General features: G+C 42.9%; 2 protein-coding genes across 2 annotated transcripts; one reads left to right on the top strand and one right to left on the bottom strand.

The window, feature by feature from the left end:
- Window positions 1-725: 725 nt before the first annotated feature.
- LOC115605666 (lactosylceramide 4-alpha-galactosyltransferase-like) lies at window positions 726-9,677 on the top strand. Its single transcript, XM_030480442.1, has 3 exons — window positions 726-909; window positions 4,581-4,691; window positions 7,019-9,677. Exon 3 carries the CDS (start codon window positions 7,070-7,072, stop codon window positions 8,126-8,128), a length of 1,059 nt encoding a protein of 352 aa, XP_030336302.1. The 5' UTR covers window positions 726-909; window positions 4,581-4,691; window positions 7,019-7,069; the 3' UTR covers window positions 8,129-9,677.
- LOC115605667 (poly(U)-specific endoribonuclease-B-like) lies at window positions 9,575-18,923 on the bottom strand. Its single transcript, XM_030480443.1, has 7 exons — window positions 18,792-18,923; window positions 13,307-13,406; window positions 12,765-12,861; window positions 11,438-11,559; window positions 11,239-11,351; window positions 10,508-10,661; window positions 9,575-10,088 (listed from the first exon to the last, which is right to left on the bottom strand). The coding sequence occupies exons 1-7, from the start codon at window positions 18,800-18,802 to the stop codon at window positions 9,831-9,833; spliced, it is 855 nt and encodes a 284-aa protein (XP_030336303.1). The 5' UTR covers window positions 18,803-18,923; the 3' UTR covers window positions 9,575-9,830.
- Window positions 18,924-21,775: the final 2,852 nt, after the last annotated feature.

Raw genomic sequence — 21,775 nt, forward strand, 5'->3', positions numbered from 1 at the left:
GAAGAAAATGTAGATCTTTAGCTGTTTTCTGATGGGTCCCCAAAATACTCTTACCAGGCTGCTTGTAATCGGTGATATTGTTCAAGACTCCCAGCAACTATCTTGGTAAGCAGCAGCACTTTGCTGGACCTTTTTCCTCTCTGTTTTTGTTTTGAATTCGTAGCAAATTTCCATACCCCCTCCAGTGTTTTTCTGTTCATATGTCCATGTGCTTACTTGAAGGGACATCACTAAACTCAAGAGTACCTGGTTCATTTTACTAAAGACAACTGGGACTGGTGCAATCACTTCTTCCAAAGCTGATCAGAGCTATGTTGCCATCTTTCTACTTGATGGACTTTAAATGTAGCTTTTGAGTAGTATAATGGCATAAGGTAGTTGAAGTTGCACTAAAATTACATGACAAAGACAAGCAATGATAAGACAAAAAATGAAGGGAAGGTATACCACTCTGCAGGAGTGAGAGTTGAATTGGCCATAAGAGGGCACAGCTACTGCTTTAAAATGTTGGCTGTGAAAGGGACAGTCTAAAGCATCTTGCTCGGTTTGATATACAAAACCATCTCTAATCAGTCTCTCTTGTAAATCTGCATTTAAGCATGTTCTGGGGGACATGAAAGAATTACATTCTCAATCCATTTTAGTTAATAATAAAGGTAGATGTAGGTTATGTTTCTCTTACAGGTTCCCTTCTTCAAGGTGGCTCTCGCACTCATCCCTGTGGTTTTTGTCACTGGTGTGTGAGATGGAGCAAACATGGGGACCAAGAAAGCCAACATAAAGAACACACAAAGAGGGAGGGCAATGAGAAGGTTTGGAGTACAGAGGATCCACCTCATCTCCTCTGAACACAGAGCCACTAGGATTGGGTGGTCTTCCAACAACCGTAGGGATGTGCACCATATGCAGGTAGGCTCACAGGACAGGCACTGGTTATTTTCCTTCTAAGACTGGTTCAAAGAGCTCACAAGACTGGAAAGAGAAGTTTCTCTCTCTATCTGAGTACTGTCAGCAGTTGTAGTTCCTCTTTCTGTACTGTGGGAACAGTCAGTCACAATTCCAGTTTTTGCAAGGGTCCTCTTGTTTGGGAGTATTGTGAATTGATCAAATATTCAAATCCTAAATTGACTCTTACTGCTGTTTTCTACAGCCTCAGCAGCTGCCTGATCAGCAGTTCAGCTTCTCTCCCCACAGCCTAGGAGCTGGGTTTGTTGCTTCCCTCTACTCCACAGGCAGGCCATCTTAGGAGAGAGCAGCCTAGTTGTCAAGACAGAGAGTGTATTTAACAGCAAGGATGAGCTCTGAGAGCCAAAGTCACGGACACCCAGGTGATCACCCTTCCTGGTCCCTGTGGGCAGGTGACCAGTGAGTGTCTGGGTATCAGAGATCATTTGGCTTCTGTTTTGCAGTTTTATTCTTGCAGCACATTAGGCAAAACAGAATCCTTAGTCTGTGCCTCTGTTTCTGTCGCTCTGTGTTCTCCCTCTTCTTCCCTTTTGCTCAGCTGGTGTATTTGTTAGTAGCTAGATGATCCCTTTGCACCTCCCTTGCTATAATTTTCTGCTTATTTGCAGGTGTATCTAGCTTCATAGGTTAAATCTGCTAATTACCTAGGCGTAAGCTGTATCTATTAAATCACAGAAGGAAAACAAACAAAAAAAAAAAGTTGTTATTTACATCCTTACTTTATATTCCACTTTGCAAACACCACTTGCAATTTTGTAATATACAGAGCCACTTGTTCCTGATCGCCTCTGGCATAGACAGTTATTTATAATAGTTATACAAAGGTTTAGGCCTGGAGATTTGAGACCTACAGAAGTCATAATTTGAGAATTATACAGTTCTAATGTAGCTATTTAAGAGCAATTCTAATTGTTTTCAGCGTGAACTGAGAATGTAACATTTCATTCTCTGACATGGCTAAATGCATGCCCTTAAGGAATTTGCACAGTTTATTTCTTGCCATTTATTATCACTACTTGAACTGTCACAAAGATCTGATGATGTTTTATAACAATATCGCTCAACAGCGTACATTTTTTCCTATTAGGAATTATTTGCCAGATTTCAGGGACTTCTCAGAATCTGTTGTTACAATTTGAAAAGCAGAGAATGGCAGGAACTTGTGTTGCTTGTTTGGTTTCTTGTAATATTATCATCCAGTTTTGGCTGTTTCCATTTTTTGCTATCTGTGGTTTTGTTACCAAGGAAAATATCCGTGAAGCACATTTACAGTCACGTAGGGCAGGAAACTCCTTTGCTCTGTGCGGGGTGCCCAAGTACTCTTTAGGGGGGCACAAAGAGTATATGTGACCATGTGCTGATCAAGCAGCATCAAACTGGTTGCATGGTAGAGTTACAAGATCATCTATGGTAGCAGCCCTATGTCTGTTTGGATTCGTACTACATTTAATCCTTTTTGTGCTTGGAATAAGGGAAACTTGCTGTTATTTAAATGTCGGCCTTTACCTTATGCAGTAAGGTGTCTCTCTACATTTTACAATTTTTGTTTGGACTTGGTTTTGGGGGGGTTTGGTTTGGTAGTTTGGGGTTTTTTGTTTTGTTGGGGTTTGTTTTTCATATTTCCAGCACTGCATTGGTTAGCTAGGCTTTGAAATTTAGCAAGCAAGGTTGTGAAAATTATATGCAATATTTTGCAAATCATATCTTGTCAGAAAATATGCATTAGCAGGTTTCTTGCTCTGCAGAAGAAATTCTTGTGGCATATGAGTATATAATGAGCCCTTGTCACACTCTCAGAGGGTCTCAATATCTGCCTGTTTCTACATTGCTATGAGAGTATTTCACTGGAGTATTGAACACATTGTGGAAGAACAGAGGCAGACACGTCCACATCAGCAGAAGGACCAGTGACCAGGTCCAGGACTAGGACTAGTGTCTCCAGCGACAATAATAAGATGTCATTGGGGATCCAGTAAATGTATTATGCAGGGTCATTCATCTAATGCTCATGTAGGCTACGCAAGCAGGTAAGTGACTTCAGGCATCGCTGCCTGTAATGGGAACACAGGTGCCTGTACCATGGACTTTTAAAGTTAGGTGAGGTAAAGCTGGCTTCTAGCAAACCTGAGCAGAGCCAGTGCAGTGATAGAATTGAGGAGAGAATTACATGGGCTGACCAGCTGGAAAGCATCTTTTCAGAAAAGGACCTGGTGGCCCTGTGGGCAACAAGCTGACCAGGAGCCAGCAATGTGCCCTTGTGGCAAAGGCAGCCAACAGGCTGCTGGCCTGCATTATGTAGAGCAATACCTGCAAGCACATTGAGAATGCCATGTCAGGTTCTGGGCTCCCCAGTAAAAGTGAGACATGGACATACTGGAGGTTATGCAGTGAAGGGCCACTAAGATGAGAAAGGGACTGGAGCACGTGCTGTCTGACGAGTGAGAGAGCTCTTTATCATTTTTCTTTGAAAAGAGCAGATCTGGGAGGTGTCTTGTTGAAGTATATAAATACCTGATCAAAGATGGGTGGGGTAAAGATGACAGGCCACGCTCTTCCCTGTGGAATCCAGTGATAGGGAAAGACATAATGGATGCAAATTGAAACACAGGAAAGCAGAATGAAAGGAATGGTGGTGAAACACTGGAAGAGGTTGCACAGAGAGGTTGCAGAATCTCTGTCCTTGGACAAGGTTGAAAGCCAAGAGGACACAGTCCTGAGCAACCTGCTCCAGGTGACTGCTTTGAGCAGGGGAGTTGGACAAATGGTCTCCAGAGGTGCCTTACAACCCCAACTCTTCTGTGATTTTGTGACGAGGTGAGACCTGACCTGGGGCCTGGAGAGATCCATCGATGAAAGGGCTGGGAATAGCTTAAGGTGCTTTCCAAAGAGCTTCCCTAGTGTTGGCATCTTATGAGTCTATCCATGGTGCTGCAGTGCTTGGAAGGATTTGAGGAGGGGAGAGGGGTCTGGGCTACACAGGCCTGACATTTGTTGCAGTAAACACTGTGTAGTAAACACTACACTTAGTGGCTGTATGGATAAAAGTGGTATTTTATAAACGTGTGAACATGTCTTCTGTAAGGGAAGGTCAGCTGCCGTTGAGTACAGGGACAAGGGAAACTGTCGTAAAATGAGGGACACCTGAATTTGTCAAAGTCATTCAATGAAATATCTGACATAAGAGGGAGTATTCCCTAATGAATGAGTAAATTAATTGGTCTAAAGAGTGTGTGTTCAAAGGAGCATTCAGAATTGAAGTCCTCGGGCAGGAGGAGGCAGCCCTGTGAAACTCTCAGCTCAGTTATCATGGCAGCCACCCAAGCAGCATGAGCACTGGGAATTCTTAGCAAAGGAGGAGAAAACAAAACCAACGGTTTTCCTGTCACAGCAGAAAGCTTAATGCGTAGTGATAATGGGTTTCAATTCCCTCTTCCTTCTTGAGTGTTGGGGTTGTTTTTTCTTTCCTCATTAATTTCAAACTGGATGGGTTTCACAGCACAGCTGCCTGACCTTTATAAGAGCCACTGTATTAGCTGAATGTATGAAGTCACATCCTCTTCGATCTGCTTGTTGTCTCAAAGTGTTCAGACTCCATCTTCACCATTTCTTTTCAGAAAAAGGAAGTGCAAGACCATAGAGTTATAGGTGCTCTCAGAGACACTAACCTCTTGAAAACCCTGTCCAGCTGAGCAATCACTTCTGTGGTGTCTTGAAAGCAGGAACAGGTGAGTAGTATTTGCAGTTTCTGTGTAATGGGACTTGTAATTTCAGAGGAAGGTAGAGAGCCATGTTTCCTGTGTTTGTTTTGTGAAATAAATGGACTGGCTAATGCAGCATCTAAAATGTCCTCCCATCCGCTGCAAAAGCGGGTAAGAGTATTCCTAAGTGTATCATAGTAGATGTTCTTCCTCTCACTAAAAATATGCATGTAACCTTGAAGCTTGATCGCTGTTAGAGCCACTCTTTCCTGCCTCCTCTACAGCAAAGGCTCTGTCCCCTCAAGCCTGTACCTGCTTTCGCTTCTACAGCTTATCGAGCTAAAAATGATTTACAGGATTCAACCAGTGTGGTGTGGAGGGGGAAATACGTATGCAAAACCCAGTGTGTTTTGTTTTCTTTGTTTTCTGGGGTTTTTTTCCTGCCTGTAACACTCACAGCATATGCTGGTGTTTTTCTTCAGGAGAAAAAAGTGTTCTGGGAATGCAGACCTGATCATTTGTATACTGGCTGCCTTTCCTCTGTCCCCAGATTCCCACTGCCTTGTGGAGAGTGGTGGCTCTGTGCTGTTGCATTTGGAAACCTCCTAGTGTGGCTGACAAGCCATTTTCTGGCTACACGGATTGTTTGGTATGTAAGCCAGCCACAGTAACTAGGGGTGAATGACAAATGGGATCGTGCCAGCTTTCCTTCTGTTTGGTTACAGTTGTTTGGTTAAAGCTTCTGCTGTATCCTGAAGCTCTCTGTTCTGGATTATGAGGATTTGGAGATGGAGCAGAGGGAGGTAGGAGAAATCATAAAATTATTTAGGTTGGAAAGGACCTTTAAGATCATCAGGTCCAACTGTAAACCTAGCACTGCCAAGTACACCACAAAACCATGTCCCTAAACGCCACCTCTACATGCCTTTTCAATACCTTCAGGCATAGCAACTTAACCACTTCCCTGGGCAGCCTGTTCCAATGCTTGACAACCCTTTAAGTGAATAGATATTTCCTGATAACCAATCTAAACCTCCTCTGGTGCAACTTGAAACTATTTCCTCTCATCCTAAATGCTACAATCTTCCTCACTGCTTCTTCATGTGCTTTTGGGCACTGATCTTCGGGGCCCCAGTGGTGGGCCCAGGAGGTGCTGGTTCTGCCGTCCTTCACTTTAACGGAAGGCAAGGGCAGAAATACTGATGCTAATGCTGAGAATGTAGCTAGAATCACTTCTTCTTTTTTGTTGCTGTCTTGTCCATAGTCTTTTCCTCTCCATCCTTCCTTTTTGCAAGAGGAAGAGAGGAAGTAAGGGTTGGGTGAAGGGGGGATTGCATATCCATCACCTGGCAGTTCCACTGGCAGGGCAGAGCAGGTCACAGTCAGCATGGCCTTTGCATCCTGGGTTGGTGACGGTTTGGTCAGGCAGCACTACCTACCAGAGGAGGTAGAAGTGAGGACTTGGCAGGGGAGTAGGGGTGGGAAGCAGCCTTGAAACTCTTTTTACCTAGGCAGTTCTTGTCCTTACTGTCTGCATATGCCTTCAAAGCTGTCTTGTATCAATTCCCCTCCCACTATCCATCCATTCTGCAATGCTACAGTGCCATGAAAAATGAGGCAGGCTCTCTGTAGGGGCAGGCGGTTGTTTTCAAAAGGCAGCAACTGCTGGTTCAACAGCCTGGGAAAGTGAGCGCTCTTGATAGCAACTGACAGAACTGGGGGGTTGGTATTTTTGTTTGGCTTGTGAAACAGGCAGGTTGTGTATCAGGAGAAAAATTCTCATAATGAGAAGAAGTTTTCATCAGGGCAGCAGTTCCACACAATAACTGTTGACAGAGCTCCAGGAATATTCATTAGGTTCATTCCTATTTCCTTGTCCTAGGGTTTTTTTGCGTATCTGTCTCATGTCCAGAATAACCTGAAATTCTAGATGATAGATAAAGTCTCTAATGGTGTTCCCAGTTTGTTGTGCACCAACATGAAGGTATGCCATTTGTGCATCAAATGCTGTATTGTCCTTCCAAGCAGCAAGCACAACTTACATAGGTAACATACATGGACAGAACTGAGGATCAGTCTGGGTTTGTGATATACAGGAAGGAGAGACTTGTCCTTATTTTATGTTTGAAACAGGGGGATGCAAAAATGGGCAGTAGTTTCTCATGTGGGATCTGAAGGCCCTGTGACAATATGGAGAAGCCAGGAGACTGTTTCAGAAATGACCAAAAGGCATAATTTAGGCATGCTGCCCTGAGATGAAGGAAGGAGAGTTCTGCTGTGCTGTGGCATTGTCCAGAGGCTCGTGGTCTGCTGCCTTTCCTGTCAGTGTCTTTTTCTTCTTTCCTCCTCTTCAGATCACGACTGTCTTGGGAGAGCAGGCTCTGACTGGAGCAAGACTGTCCAGCATGTCCAACTGCCTGCCAAAGCTGACCACAGTGCTGCTCAGCCACAGGCTCGGGGCTCTGTCTATCCTCGCCGTTTCTTTTGTGTTCTTTGCCTCTGTCATGTTCTACTGGAGAACTGGAGAGGATGCTGAGACCCAGCTCTACAGCTTGCCTACACAAAGCAGGTGTGAACTGTCTTTGCCTTCCCTTCCCCATCCTACTGCCAGTGGGCCCTCTTCTTCCCCAGGGAATGTGTTTTTTGTGGAGACCTCGGAGCGAACTGACCCAAGTTACCTGTTCATGTGCTCTGTGGAGTCAGCAGCTCGGACGCACCCTGGGACAAGGGTCGTGGTGCTCATGAAAGGCTTGGCAAATGGGAACGCCTCGTTACCCAACCACTGGGGCTTCTTGTTGCTGAGCTGCTTCCCCAATGTGGAAATCCGGCCCCTGGACTTGCCAGAGCTTTTCTCTGGAACACCTCTGGCAAAGTGGTACTTGCAGGCTCAGCAGCGCTGGGAGCCTTATTTCTTACCCGTCCTGTCTGATGCCTGCAGAATTGCCATCATGTGGAAATTTGGTGGCATCTATCTGGACACAGACTTCATTGTGCTTAAGAACTTAAAGAACCTCACCAATGCCCTCGGTATCCAGTCTCAAGATGTACTGAATGGGGCTTTTCTGTCCTTTAAACCCAAGCATGAGTACATGGAGCTCTGCATGAAGGACTTTGTGGATAATTACAATGGCTGGATTTGGGCACACCAGGGCCCAGAACTCCTAACACGTGTCTTCAAGAAGTGGTGCTCCATCAGTAATATCCAGAGCACTATGAGCTGTAAAGGTGTGAGTGCTCTTCCCCCAGAAGCCTTTTATCCCATTCCCTGGCAGGACTGGAAGAAGTTATTTGAAGCCATCAGCTCCTCGGTGCTTCACAAGCTCCTTGAGAACACCTATGCGGTGCACGTGTGGAATAAACTGAGCCACGGGACAAGGTTAGAGATCACATCCCAGGCTTTCCTGGCTCAACTGTATGCTCAGTTCTGCCCTGCCACATATGCGAAGATGAAGAAGGACTCTTGAAAAGCAGTCAGGGCCTGCAGTACAACCTGTGGGCCGTTGGCTGCAGGGAAGTTCTTCAACCTGAAGGACACTCAGTGCCTTTCACCTTCCACAGAGCACGTATTCTGTGTGACAGCTCAGTGATTTTGTACCATTTCCAAATATCTGCCTCAGATCCTATGTGCTTCAAATGTACATCAGAGCCTTAGCTGGGACTCTCTTGTCCTTCTGTAGCTCTTGATGCTGCAGAGAAGGGTGAACTTGTTCATTAGTGCCTATCAGATGCTGCTCTATTGCTGTTATCTCAATTGTTCCTCTTGTGTATCATACCTCAAAAGCCTCTTACGTAGTTTCAACAGCTGTAGGAACCGTTGCCTTGCTCTCTGTAACATTTCTAAGTATGTAAATAAATGCCAGCCAGTGCTATAGGACACGGTTTACTGGAGCTTAGGTCCGAATTCCATGAGTGGTAGATTCTTATGGCTGGCGAAGTATGTGGGGAGTATATGAAAAATTCTTAAAGAAAGGGAAAACATTTTAAATCCCTGCATGGGTCTGCGTAAAGTTTTTCCTGTTTTCCAAAGGTACTTTATTTCAAATGATCTTTTCTACTGTTTTACATTCCACAGCAACAGGCCAACTTTTCTGATCCTCTTCAGGAAAACAAAAACAGACAAAAGCAATTTTTACCAATGTGAGCAAAGATCCTTGCTTTGTTGAAAAAAATCTTGTGGGATGTGCATATCTAACTAGTCCTTGACACACTCTGAGGGTGTCAGTATATGCCTTTTCTGCAGTGCTATGAGAAGGAAAAGCATTACATTTCTTTTCACTTGAATATTGTACACATTGTGGAAGAAAAGAGGTAGACATGTCCACATCAGCAGAACGACCAGTGATCAGGTCCAGGACTAGGACCAGTGTCCTCAGTGATATTTTATTACTGTCACTGGGGATCTAGTAAATGGATTATACATGGAAATGCATCTAATGCTCATGCAGGTTACACAAGCAGGTAAGTGACTTCAGGCATTGCTGCCTGTAATGGGAACACAGGTGCCTGTACCATGGACTTTTAAAGTTAAGTGAGGTAAAGCCAGCTGTGGCTTCTACAAAACCTAGGCAAAGCTGATGCAGTGATAACCTGCTGTTGATCTGATGGATGTGATGACCATTCTCACAGCCGAATGCATTTCCCATGCATCCAGGGCACTGTAATTGTAAAAATGCATTTGAAATTAATGTTTTATGAAACGAGGAAAAAAGAACATACTGTAGTTCTGTTTGTCCCAAATCAAAGTTCCTGTCTGGAAGGCAACATGTAAGCAATGTGTGATGATTATTTCTTTTTCAGATATGCAGTAGCTAACAAATAAGAGAAATATGTGCATCAATTTTAATATGATATTTTTCTAAATTCCATTATCTGTTGAAAAGTATAGTGTTATGTACAAAGGAAGGCTGATGTAAGTTTGGTCCAGGTTTTAATATGAGCAGTAATATGTCTCAAGACTTGTCAGACACTGAGCCATGGCACACTGTTGATTAAACACTCCATTGCAGACCAAAAGCAAACGAGTCATCAATTTTTACTCAAAATAACTTGCATAAAGCAACACATCCACTTACTCTGTTATTTGGTCCCTATTACTTCCCCTTCCGCCCGCCTTCACCCACCCCACCCTCCCCCCCCCCCGAAAAAGTTGCCTGATCACTCTAGGTACTAGTCTTCACTACTCGTGTTGAGGAGTACTGGATATGCTGTTCCAATGTGGTGCCCATGGCGAGAAACAACTATCTGTAGCTCATATTCCTCTATCTTCACTGTTTCACGTGTGACTCTTTCTTCAGATAGCAGGAAAATGATGGTGTAAAGGGCAAATTCAAACTCTGGGCTGACACCAATAAAGGTGCTTCCAATTGGCTTGACTGAGCCCTTCCAGCTGAACTGGATGCTCAAAACTTGGTCATCTTTGTCGGGCTGAAAGCATAAACAAAACAACAGAATAATTTCCAAAACAGCTGTAGCCAGCCAGATAGAATTTCTGACTCAAGATTTTTGAGAGCATTGTGAGATTCAGTCATCCTTGCTGTGCTAGGGTGCTATAGCTGGAGCACAGCCTTTTCCCTGTCTTCTGGAGCATACGTGATCATTTATCTCGGTTAAGGCTCAGCAGTGCTGTGATTCTGTAACCACCTTACTCCTTTATAAAATAGTTTTTACAAAAAAAAAGCAGCTGGACTTGAGGGCATGCTACTATTTTTTCTTACATACACCTGGGCAAATTAGGTTCAAAACAGTTGAGCCTATGATGGCATTGTTGTGCCTTGATTTATTGCCACAGCTTTTATTTCCAGATCCGTTTGTCTTACTTGCAAAGGCACCCTGCTTGTTCTTACCCTCATTTTGTTCTTCCGAGTGACATATCCCTTGTAGTCAATTTGGTTGCGCTTTTCCTGAAGGTAAAATTGTACCCAGTTGTGCAGACCTAAGATCTGTTTACCACGCCTTGTTTCTCCAACAAAAACATGTTCAAAACCACAAGAATCAGGTCTGTAATAAACCAAAGAATAATATATAGGTCTCTTACATGTTTAAATAATTCAAATGGGCATAGGTAAAAAGCAAGATATACAAGCTTGCTTAGGTTGATTTGTGAGTAGATTTTTTTTATTTGTCTGGACTTGTTAGGTTTTCTTTCTTACTTTGCACAGAAGTTGCAATAAAATCTAGCCACAAAGTCTGAATTTGATCATGAAGGTTGCTAGTAAGTGCCACAGATGCATCACTGGTGCTTATCCAGATTTTAGCAAGGCTTCTGGCACTGTCCCCCATAACAGACTCATAGACAAACTGATAAAGTACAGGTTAGAAAAGTGGATGATGTGGTAGGCTGAAAGGTGGATGAATGAATGTCTGTGATTAGGGACATAAAGTGCAGCTGGAGGCAACCTCCAGTTGTGTACCCCAAGGGTCAGTACTTTTAGTAAGTCTTTAAACAGAATTTGTGTGGGAGCAATGAACACCTGAGGCTGTCTTCCAGTCCTGTGTGTAAGACAGCAGTCCGGCTTACATTTACCTAAGCCAGAACAGTGAAGAGATTATCAGGGGCCATATCCGTTAAACATACCTGTCTCCTCCTTTCCTGGCGTAGAGCTGGAACCAGATGTCGTAGAGCTGATGTTTGAAATCGGCAAGGTTTGGCTTTGCTAGGTTTTTTTTAAGCAGATATTCATGAGCCAGCTGAAGGATAGAATAGCAAGATACATGCAACAGTTTACTTTTCAATTCAGTGTTTTCAGTGACTAAAAAGTATCTGTGTTACTCACTTTCATTACTTTTGTTGCTAAGATAGCATCAAGAAAACAATTGTTTTCAGCTATTTCTTCTGGAGTCACTACTTCTGCTACACTGGTTGATGTCTCATAGTTGTCCAATAAGGAAATAAAGGCTGCAGAAAAAGAGAAACTTTCAGCATGCTCATTCTGAAGAACAAAGGCCTAATTGTACCTGTGATCCAGACAGTGACAGTGCCATCATGGAAAGATGCCACATAATACGCCTTGACAGGCCTTAGAGAACAGTGTTCCTTTATTTGTCAAATTTCATTCTTTACATTGTTTGTTAGGTGTAGGTCTGGAGGTAACTCAAGGCCAGAACAATGCTGGACTTTTTAAGATAAACAGCTCACTACTGAGCTTCTTTATGGAACCAAGTGCTGAAGCAATAATGACCTTCTACCAAAACAAATTATACCTGACCACCAAAATTACAGACGTAGGCTTATAAACTTGAGCTGAGCTAAGCTGGTGAAAGACTTTGTGGGCATTACTTCAGGAGAGGAATAATACAGCATAAACCTACATGAGATAGTTTGAGCTTGAGCATGTGGCCACTGAGTGAATGGGTTAATTTTCTCCTTTTCACCCCTTTTGCCACCTGCTCTCTGCCATCACTTCATCTACTCATGTTCTGACACTCTGTGGATTCTGGGGACTGATTCATCACACCAAACTGATAGAAGAATATGTGATGTCAAAAACCTAACTAATTTCCTGCCAGGTTACTGAGCTGAAGGGACTCGGTGTAGGGTTTGCTGAGTACCAGAGCTGCCCTCACTAAGCAGAGGATTGTGTGGCTCAGAGAGGAGTGGGGGGAACAGAGAGAACCAGTGCTCCCCATTACGCTGGCTGTTTGTTTAGCTTAATGTAACTCTATCTGGAGAAAAGAAAAATCAGGGAAGGAAATATGCATTCATAGACGTGCTTAAAGTATAGCCCTTAACAGAAATGCAAGCAGTAGCTGTGGACCTAGTGTTATCTGAAAGGGCTAGATGCTGCAAGCAAAGGAGGAAAGATGACTGACATCTTTTTTAATACCCAGAATAACATCAAAGCAATGGTAAGAGTCTCCTCCATTTCACTTTGTAGTGGAAGAACCACAGAGAAATTTAGATCTGGCTAAGGACAAAAGGATGTTCTGCCTCAGGCTGCAGGTAACGTCCATGCAAATGTTGTGGGAAGTACTTCCAAATTACATGAGGCCTGATCCTCATCACCATCTAAATTAAATAGGATGTTATATATTAGCAAACACTTAAAAACCAACACAGATTCTTCATGTCATTTCCACCATTAACAAAAGAATGTGTCTCACTTGCAAAAGTCTTTATGCTCTTCAGGCGTTCTTCATTTACATTGTGAAACAGATGTCTGGCTGCACTGTCACCTTGTTGTGCAGCACCTGCTTTTCCCTAGAAACATCAGAATAAAACAATGAAAGAAGTAAGATGTCCTTAGAGGAGACAGTGCCTGCCTTTATTATAATCAAAACAAACCCCATAATGCTATCGGGATTCTTTGTTAGGAATTGCCTTCCTATGAAACTTCAACACCACAGTTTGCTGTCATTTGCAAAATTGGAAAGGTTGCACTCCATCTTCTCCTCCAGGCCACTGATACAGATATTAAATGTTACAGGACCCAAGACAGGCACCCAAAAGACTCCACTTGGAACCAACGCTCAGGTAATGTGGATCATTAATGTGTTTTCTGTACTGTTCCCTCTCCCATTATTAGGAAGTCCTGCCTATGCATTTAGTGGAAATGATAAAGCACAAGCAAAAGGAAGTTTTGCCAACATCTTTTCCTACAGTACCATGCTGCCCTTAATCCTCATGTGACTTAGCAATTGGTTACCTGCAAATCAATTGTGTAGTCTTTCCCAGGCATAAGGCGGTTAACGTCCATATCCCACATCTCATTGAAAAGTGTGGCAAGTTCATGATTTAAGGCTTCCCTGTCAAGAAATACAGTGAAAAAAGATGCATGCTATTATTTCTGCAAGTCACTTTTAGCAGCTTCTGATGCCACTCTGTGTTCTGGATTTCAGCTTGACATCAGGAGAGCTTTCTCTTCTCCTCTCACCTTCCTGCCAGTGCTGCTCTAAAAACCACAGAGCTTACAGTTCATGTTCATATCTAAAGAATGCAGGTAACCTGTAATGAAACTTGAGCCTTCTCTCAGATTATTTTAGAGTCTGTTTTAACAACATTCTTGAAATAAGACTTCCTGCAGTTTTCCATGCACTAAAATAAACATGAGGATAGTGGTGGTGGTTCATTCAGGAGCATTCTACATACAAACAAGCAGTGTAAAGCAAGCAGGAGATTGTTATCAGCGTGTAGCAAAACTACACAACAGAACAGGAAGCAAAGCATTCTCTCTATGATGTTTTCTAGCAGCAATCTTTTATACACCTGTCGTGGTTTGAGCCCAGCTGGTAACTCAGAACCACGCAGCCGCTCGCTCACTTCCCCGCTTCTTCCTCCCCCCCGCTCCCAGAGGGCTGGGGAGGAGAATCGGAAGAATGTAACTCCCACAGGTTAAGAGCAGGCCGGTAACTAAGGTATAATACAAAACCACTATTGCTACCACCAGTAATGATAATGATAAGGGAAATAACAAGGGGAGAGGCTACAATTGCTCACCACCCGTCGACCAATACCCAGCCCGGCCAGAGCAGCGATCTGGGCCTTCTGGGTAACTCCCCCCGGTTTATATACTGGGCATGACGTGCCATGGTACGGAATACCCCTTTGGCCAGTTTGGGTCAGGTGTCCTGCCTCTGCTTCTTTCCAGCTTCCCCTCCTCCTTGGCAGAGCATGAGACTGAGAAAGTCCTTGGTTGGAATAAACATTACTTAGCAACAACTAAAAACATCAGTGTTATCAGCGTTGTTCCCAGGCTGAAAGTTAAAAAACACAGCACTGCACCAGCTACTAAGAAGGAGAAAAAATGACTGCTGTAGCTGAACCCAGGACAACACCCTTCCTACCTTCCTGCAAGACTCCCATGCTAGAGATACTTTCCTTTGCCCATATGTGTGGTTATCCTAGTAAAAAGTTAATTATGAAGGGTGACCAAGACTCATTTTAAACACAGGGCCTGCATACAATAAAATTCTCTCATGCGCTGATCTCTGATGCACACAGAGATCAGTGATGCACAGCCTACCCAGGCTGGTCCTTTCCTTGTTTTAATGGAATTTTATCCTGCATAATAAGCTTATAGTTTTCAGAAGTCTATCCAGCCGTCCATCAACAAGATTAGGAAGGGTTATTATCGTGATGAACCGCCCAAAAGTACCTCCAGTTTTAAGGGCATTAAGTCCAAACTAATACATAAGACCAAGACAAAGAACAGAGTGGAGAAGAAAGAGAAGTGGATTAATCTTCAAATGACTCACAGTTGAATTAATCCATTACAAACCAGCACATGCATCGAAGCCCAGAGAAGAATTGCTTGATAATTTTGAATTTCTCCTCCAAAGCAGATGTCAAGTAAAGAAAAAAAATGTGCCAAAATTTGTCAACAATGGGCATTTCTTTCAAATAGTCATTTGGGCAACTTGCCATGATTTTAACTACTGATTCTCCCAGACTGAAACAAGGCACTTTCAAGGCCAACTCTGAACCTTCTAACTGATTACTGTTACATCTTCTTTTCTGGCCAGGAGGGAGATACTTGCTGCATCCTCCTGCCAGTGGCAAATTCCATGCTTTTTAGCTGAAAGAGCAAACAAATATTGTGGTAAGGTAAGTGTCTTCTGATGTGCCAGTCTCGATGCGAGGCAGCTTGAGAGCCAGCAATAACAAAAAGCCAGCTAGGTGGGCACCTGCCCATTATTGGCAGGGAGGAAACAGAAGTCAGAGCAGAAAAGAGGGCATTAATCAAATGGGGGGAGCAGTACAGCAAGATTTTATGTGAATTCTCATGTCCTGGACTGCACTTTGTGGCTGGCTCAGAAACTGCTGGTCTAAGCTGTATATTGAAAGAAACGGAACCAGAAAGTATCAAACTGTGTCTGGAAAACTGAGACTTCATCTCCTCTTCTCCCTCCATTATTGAGCAATCCTTTTTCTCTGGAATGGTCTGGGTGACTGCAGGATGGAACTCATACAGCCTAAGATTAAAAGCCCCTGAAAAGCATAAGCAATCTGCGCTTAACTATTTGAGAGCTTGTTGCCTAAAGGAATTCATATCCCCGAGATAAGAGTCAAAAGCAGCCAGTTGACATTAATGCACCAGAGGATAAGCTGCAGCAGCTGAGGAGCATAAGGAACATATGTTATGTTCATATTATACACAGCATTGGAGTGTAGAAAGCAACCTCCTACTAAAGGGCAGGGCAGACAACCATAACTACTTCATCTGCCACACCTCAGCCTGCATGTGCTGGTAATGTGAGCCATCATGTACCTCAGCTATGCTGGAGGCACTGACAGTCTGGTTTTGCTCAGGTTCTGTGATACTTTGAGATCATTGTTGGTGAGAAATCTACAAGGATCACTTAACTTTTGAACTGGGCTTGAATAGGTGTCAATATCTGAAAGAAGGAAAAGGACTAAAAAATCTAGTATATGGGAGCCAAAGGATATATTTGTTGCTAGGGTTAAACAGGAGTATGAAGGAAGATTTTTGTTTGGAACAAGTACTTGCATGGATCTTACAGTGGAGCAGAAGGAGGCTGTCACAGAGGAGACATATTCAGCCCTTGCCCAACCCCCAGGCTCTGCTTATACTGCAGAAGTGTGGCTTGTGGCATCACACTATCAATATTGGCTGTGCAGCCCAAAGGAGGCACCTGCTCAACTTCATGGGGAGTTAGCCTCAGGCTGTACCACAGAAGCCACCACCAGCAGCACTTTTGTTTATTTTCAGCCATACCTCCACATTCTTTCCAAAGTCTTGAGGAGCAATTCCTTCTTGAAAGAGCTTACAAATCAACACTAAGCAGAAAATTGATCATCTCACCAGCTCAGCTGAAGTCCCATGAACAGGATTGGCAAGTTCACAGAATAGTACCGGAGATGTTTTTCAAATGTCAAGTCTACATTCATGTTACCTTGGGCTGACCTAATTTTATTGGATCACTTTTCTCTTGGGTTCTGGACCCTTCTGCTGTCTACTCCTCTGCAACAGGCTTATCCCATCTGTTTGAGTGCTGCCATATTATGTTTAATACAGTTTTTGCTTTGGAAGTAACTACCAGTGGCGGATAGGAGTCTGCTGTCTGTTGAACATCCAAGGTATGTGAAATATTAGAGGCAATGTCAGTTGTTTGTTTGGTTGGTTTGGGGGTTTTTTTTTGTTGTTGTTTGTTTGGGTTTTGTTTGAGTTTTTTGGGTTTTTTTGTTCTATATTTTGTTCAAAATACATAGTATTTTATATACATATATTTTAGTATGCATGTATTTTGGTAAAAGTCACCTATACAGGAAATCTGTCATCTCTTCAATACCTACTGCTTGTTCTTTGCTCTTGGCAGATTTGTCCTGTGTTTATAAAGCACTACAAGGCTCTGTTCGATCTTTCCTCCTCTAGAAATGTTATGGAATATTGCATGAGCTTATGGAGGGAAGCTTAAGGTGTCTACTCAGGAGAGGGTTACAGCAAGAGCATACCTACACATTTCAAGCCTCATATTTGCTTAATAAATATATTTCTACTAAATGTATTCCTGCATTCAGAAAAATGTGTCCCAACCCTCTATAGTCACTTAATTTTATAAAATCAAAGCCTTTTCTCTCCTTCTTCTCTGCTGGGTGCTATCACAATATCATCATGAACTTTTCCTCTCCTTTTTGTTGCTCCTTTAGTTTTCAGAGCAGAGGTCCTGTACACATTGTAACCGAAGATTAAAATAAAGAAAACTCTATCCCCTCCAAAGCAAAGAACTTATTTAGCAGCTTACATAGTCATCTTGTAAAAACTCTTTCTGGACAGTACTTCTTTTAAAAAGGTCCATAAACTTAGCTTACACATATGAGGTGAAACAACTTCAAAGAGAAGCAGCCAAACACCTTCATGCAAATCCATGACACACAGCATTTAGGTAAGATCTTCTTGGGAAAGAGTATTGTGTATTTACTCTCTGCTTTCCAATATGATTACATGTATGACTCAAACCAGAGATTTTTATCATTAATTCTCAATCCTCTCCCTATGGTGAAATCTCTCAGTTGTTAGAGCCATGCTTTCACATGGGATAAATTATTTCTTTGCAAGAAGTCTGTCCAATTGGATTTTATCCAGTTGAAGTCTTGCTTAGATGTGCTTACGTGCGCAAACCTCTCAACAAGAAGAACACTAGGTCTGCACTTGTAAGAGCTGAGAAAACTTTTCGGTGAGGCTCTTCGCAATAGTAACTCCAGTGCACCAGCAATGTGGCTAGAGCAAAAGAATCTAACATCTCAATTTTGTTACAGCTTCTGAGTGAAACATTCACATGGTGTTTGTTTTGTCCAAGTTATTTTCTTCTATGAAACTTTCATTCTATATAAAACAATGCCCCAAGAAGAAGTCTTGTATTGCTATGAATTAGAAATTACTCAAGACACGAAGAGAATTAAAGGGTCAGTGGCAAATCATGTGAGCAAGTCAACAGTGTCAAAGCAAGAAAAAAGTGTCGTGCAAATAGGTCAGATGAAGCCCTGCAAAGAAGGTTTGATTGAACATCTTCTCTAAATTTACCTTCAGCAATCCTTTGAACAACCTCCAGTTTTAAAAAGCCTTTAATCTTGGCATAGAGAAGAAAAGCATTTGGAAAGCCTGGTGAGCAACCATTTACAAGAAGTTTCCAATAATTTAAAAGAATTGGTTCAAATGTTGTGAAATACATGTGTCAGCTTATATGGTTAATAGAAGATACAAACAATTATCTCGATTTTCCTCTTATGCCAGTGTATATGCCTTTTACTTGAGTCTAGTGATATTTTTCATAGTTTAAAGCTGGTAGGTGAAATAGCAAAGGACAAATAAGACAGGTTTCGTAGGTGGCAAAAAATGTTGTCTATGGACAAACATAAGGGTAGGCAGTTACTGGGCAAACACTCTGTCAGGGTCCTGGGTAGGCAAGGTGATGTTTGGAGAACTGATTCTATGTTATCAGCTATGTTTAAGCAAAATCTGATCTTAGCATCAACTTATTTTAGCTGAAACAGCTTATGATTCAGTTGAATCGCCCACTTCTTATGCTGTTAGTGAAACAGAATAGAAACAGGAAGTGAGGTTACTGCCGTGCTGCATTTCACGTAACTCCCTTTTACACGTCTACCAGAAAAATATATCCCATCCCCACTGCCCTTTGCGTTAGAGAAGCATTAGTATGATTTTCTCTTACCCATTAGCCATGACAGGAATAAGTTTTTCCTCTCAGTGGATACACTGACCAGGGATAAGGCAACTGGAAGCTCAGAAATCCTCCTGGTAGTCCAAAGCATAGAGCTGTCTCCCTTTTATACTCCGCCTGCTAGCTGCGGACTGTCACTCAGGCTGACAGGCAGCCCAGGAACGCAAGGGAGAGGCAGGAGGTGCCAAACCCCACAGTAAGACATACAGCGTAAGGACAGAACCACATCTTGTGCCTCTCGGTGCAGGCATGCTCAAACCTGCGAGTTTGGAAGTCAGAGCCGCCTCTACCAGGCTCCTGCTTCACCTTATCGCTGCAGGCAACCAGTTGGTAGGGAAAACAGAAGGTGATGGCAGAGAGACACATGGTGACCACCACCTTCTCCACCTGGGTTTTCAGATACAGTTTTGAGAACTTCAAACATGAGTCACAGCATTGCACCTGGAGTTACGCTGGATTATTTGTTAACAGATTTTTAGGTGGCTACAACAATTATGGGCCTGGAAATAAGCACTGCAAGTCTGAAAGCCTTGACTGAGATGGACAAGGCCATTCTTGACTTGTTCTATATACAGTTATTATTTGACAATAGAAGGGAAGATGGTAATAAATCAGAGGTCAAAAAAGTTATAGGTGGGGAAGAAAAAATAAACAATTTATGCTTGTCTATTTAGAGCTTAAATTGCTAGTTGCAACCTTGTAAATATTAGGAGGCATTATAATCAGGAGATACTGTACAAAGGCAGCACTTTGCATGCACCACTGGAAGCAAGTGGTGGCAGGTGCTGGCAAGCGCAGGTACCCACTGCAGTGCCTGTCCTGGGAAGCACGCATTCACCATGTGGCTAAACTAATGTTCAGGTGGTTGAAAGCTTATTTTTGTCCTATAATTTTAAAATTTTCCTCTTCATAGCTATCAATTTCAGAAAATCATAGCTTTAGGTTTAAACTGTATGTATGCATATACAGAAACCAAAATGGTTTGATGTTAGGCCACCAGTTATAGGAATGGTTCTGTACTTCTGGTCCATGTAGCCTTCAAAGAACCATATTAGAGCCAAACAAAGCTCCCAGTAATGAAGATGCCTGACACATGGAATTGTATGAGGGACAAGACATGCAGCTAGCTCACTTAAAACACTTAAAAGTGAAGCTTCCTTCTGACATTGGTAGGGGAAATTAATGTATCTCAAAACTGAATATTCTTAATTTTAACTGAAATTTTCTTTACCTTTTTTTGTTAGTATTTTTGCTGTTCTGGGTAAGCAAGGACAAAAAATACAGTTCCTGAATGCAGGAGTTATTTCTCTAGGCTTTAATTTAAAATACAAAAGCCAGTGGGCATATTCTATCTATAAGAAAGTTGCAACTCCTTTATTCACACTAGCAGAAAGAGCCCTGATGAGAGCCCAGGGAATTTCCATTTACAAACAACGGCATCACCAGAGTCAGCAACTTTCAGTTAGTCTTTGATAAAATTACAGGTCAGATCAGTAGCATCGCTAGTGATTTCATAACCATGTACTTAAATCTCTTGTAAAACTTCTGTCCTATGATTTAGATGTTGAGCTGAGAAAAACTTAAGGATCCCAAAAAGTGTAAAAGGGTGTGTTTGCCAAACTTAAGGATTCCAAAGAGTGTAAAAGGGTGTAAACACTGCCAACAGAAATGAAGAGCTGATCAAAGGCAAATGAGATTGGTGCAGAATCTGGGTCATTCCAGGGTCTAACACAGGCAGTAAGAAAACCTGAGTGTCCAGAGAGTGACCGTGCTGACATTGTGGGTTGGCTTTCTCTGCTGAGAAGATTAAGCAGTGCTTTGTCAAACAAGGGGCACTGTTTTTTTGCTGTGCAGGAGCTGAGGTCAGACTTTGCCTGCTCTCTGTTCTTCTTGTCTGGCACAAGGGAATGGGGAGAGTGGCACTGTCTCACTCACATGTGAACAGCATTTCCAAAGGAATAGGGCAGTAGACTGGTGGAATAGGGCAACAGACTGATGGAATAGGGCAATAGATTTGAACACCTTTGGTGGATCTAGAGAGGGTGAGTGAGAACACTGTGCTTTGCAGACTTCCAGACCAAAGCAGCCAGGAGGGCTCACACATGCACGAACGGCTGGACAGGCTCACCCAGGGAGACTGAGTAAAAGCTGGCAGCTAGAACAAATACCATGCAGATTTATAGCAGGCTCAGTCCTTTCCCCAGAGAAGCCTGAACAGGCCTTTGGGTCATGTTTTATGCTTGGATGTACGGAAAAGGAAAGTTCCTGAGACACTTGAGTTTGCTAGACATTCCTATGGGAGCTTTGGCTATTGCCACTAAGTCTCCAAAAGTTGACCAACACTGAAAAGCAGTGCAAACATGGCCTGGGCTGGTCAGTGGGAACTGGGTTAGGTCACAGCTCACTGAGAGCAGGGACCTGTGAATTTGAGGTCTCCACCCTTCCCGAAGTATTAACTCTCAAGCTGGAGCCTCATTTGACAGTCTCCTACCAAGCTCCATGGTCCTTGTGCCCAGCCTGTCTCTTAGTTACCTCCCCAGTTTCCTGACCTTCAGCCTCAATCCTGAAGCGCTTCTCCCTAGGCAGTGGTGTTTAATCCCTTCTTTTACTCAGGAGTTTATGGTGCAGCAGCTGTCCTCAAAGAGAAAAAAAATAAGAGGATTACATAGACAGCCATGTTTTTGTCATAGAAATGTCAGGAAAAAGAAACTCCATTCCTGCAGCTAAATCTCTATAGCTAGACTGTGTGGTGATTTGACTTGCTTACCTTTAGGTTAGTCTGTTAACCTTCCCTTATTTACCAGTGCTAAGTCCAAGGTTTAACAGGTAAACCATGGCGGACTTATGAATGTTCCCACAGCCGGACAAGCTGCCTGCACAGTCAGCAAACCCATAGGCTGGGAGAAAGCAAATGCTTGGGGATGCAGGTGACTCAGAACCCCTGTGTGAGCAAAGGGACTAAGGCAGGAATTTTT

Source organism: Strigops habroptila, chromosome 3, assembly GCF_004027225.2.
Source record: "Strigops habroptila isolate Jane chromosome 3, bStrHab1.2.pri, whole genome shotgun sequence".
Lineage (NCBI taxonomy): Eukaryota > Metazoa > Chordata > Aves > Psittaciformes > Psittacidae > Strigops > Strigops habroptila.

What these genes read in the sequence shown, in the direction of transcription:
- LOC115605667 (XM_030480443.1), bottom strand. An exon ending in ACTACACAATTGATTTGCAG is followed by an intron (nt 12,862 to 13,306) that starts GTAACCAATTGC and finishes TGATGTTTCTAG; the next exon opens with GGAAAAGCAGGTGCTGCACA. An exon ending in GCCAGGAAAGGAGGAGACAG is followed by an intron (nt 10,662 to 11,238) that starts GTATGTTTAACG and finishes GGTTTATTACAG; the next exon opens with ACCTGATTCTTGTGGTTTTG.
- LOC115605666 (XM_030480442.1), top strand. Translation starts at nt 7,070, where the DNA reads ATGTCCAACTGCCTGCCAAAGCTGACCACAGTGCTGCTCAGCCACAGG.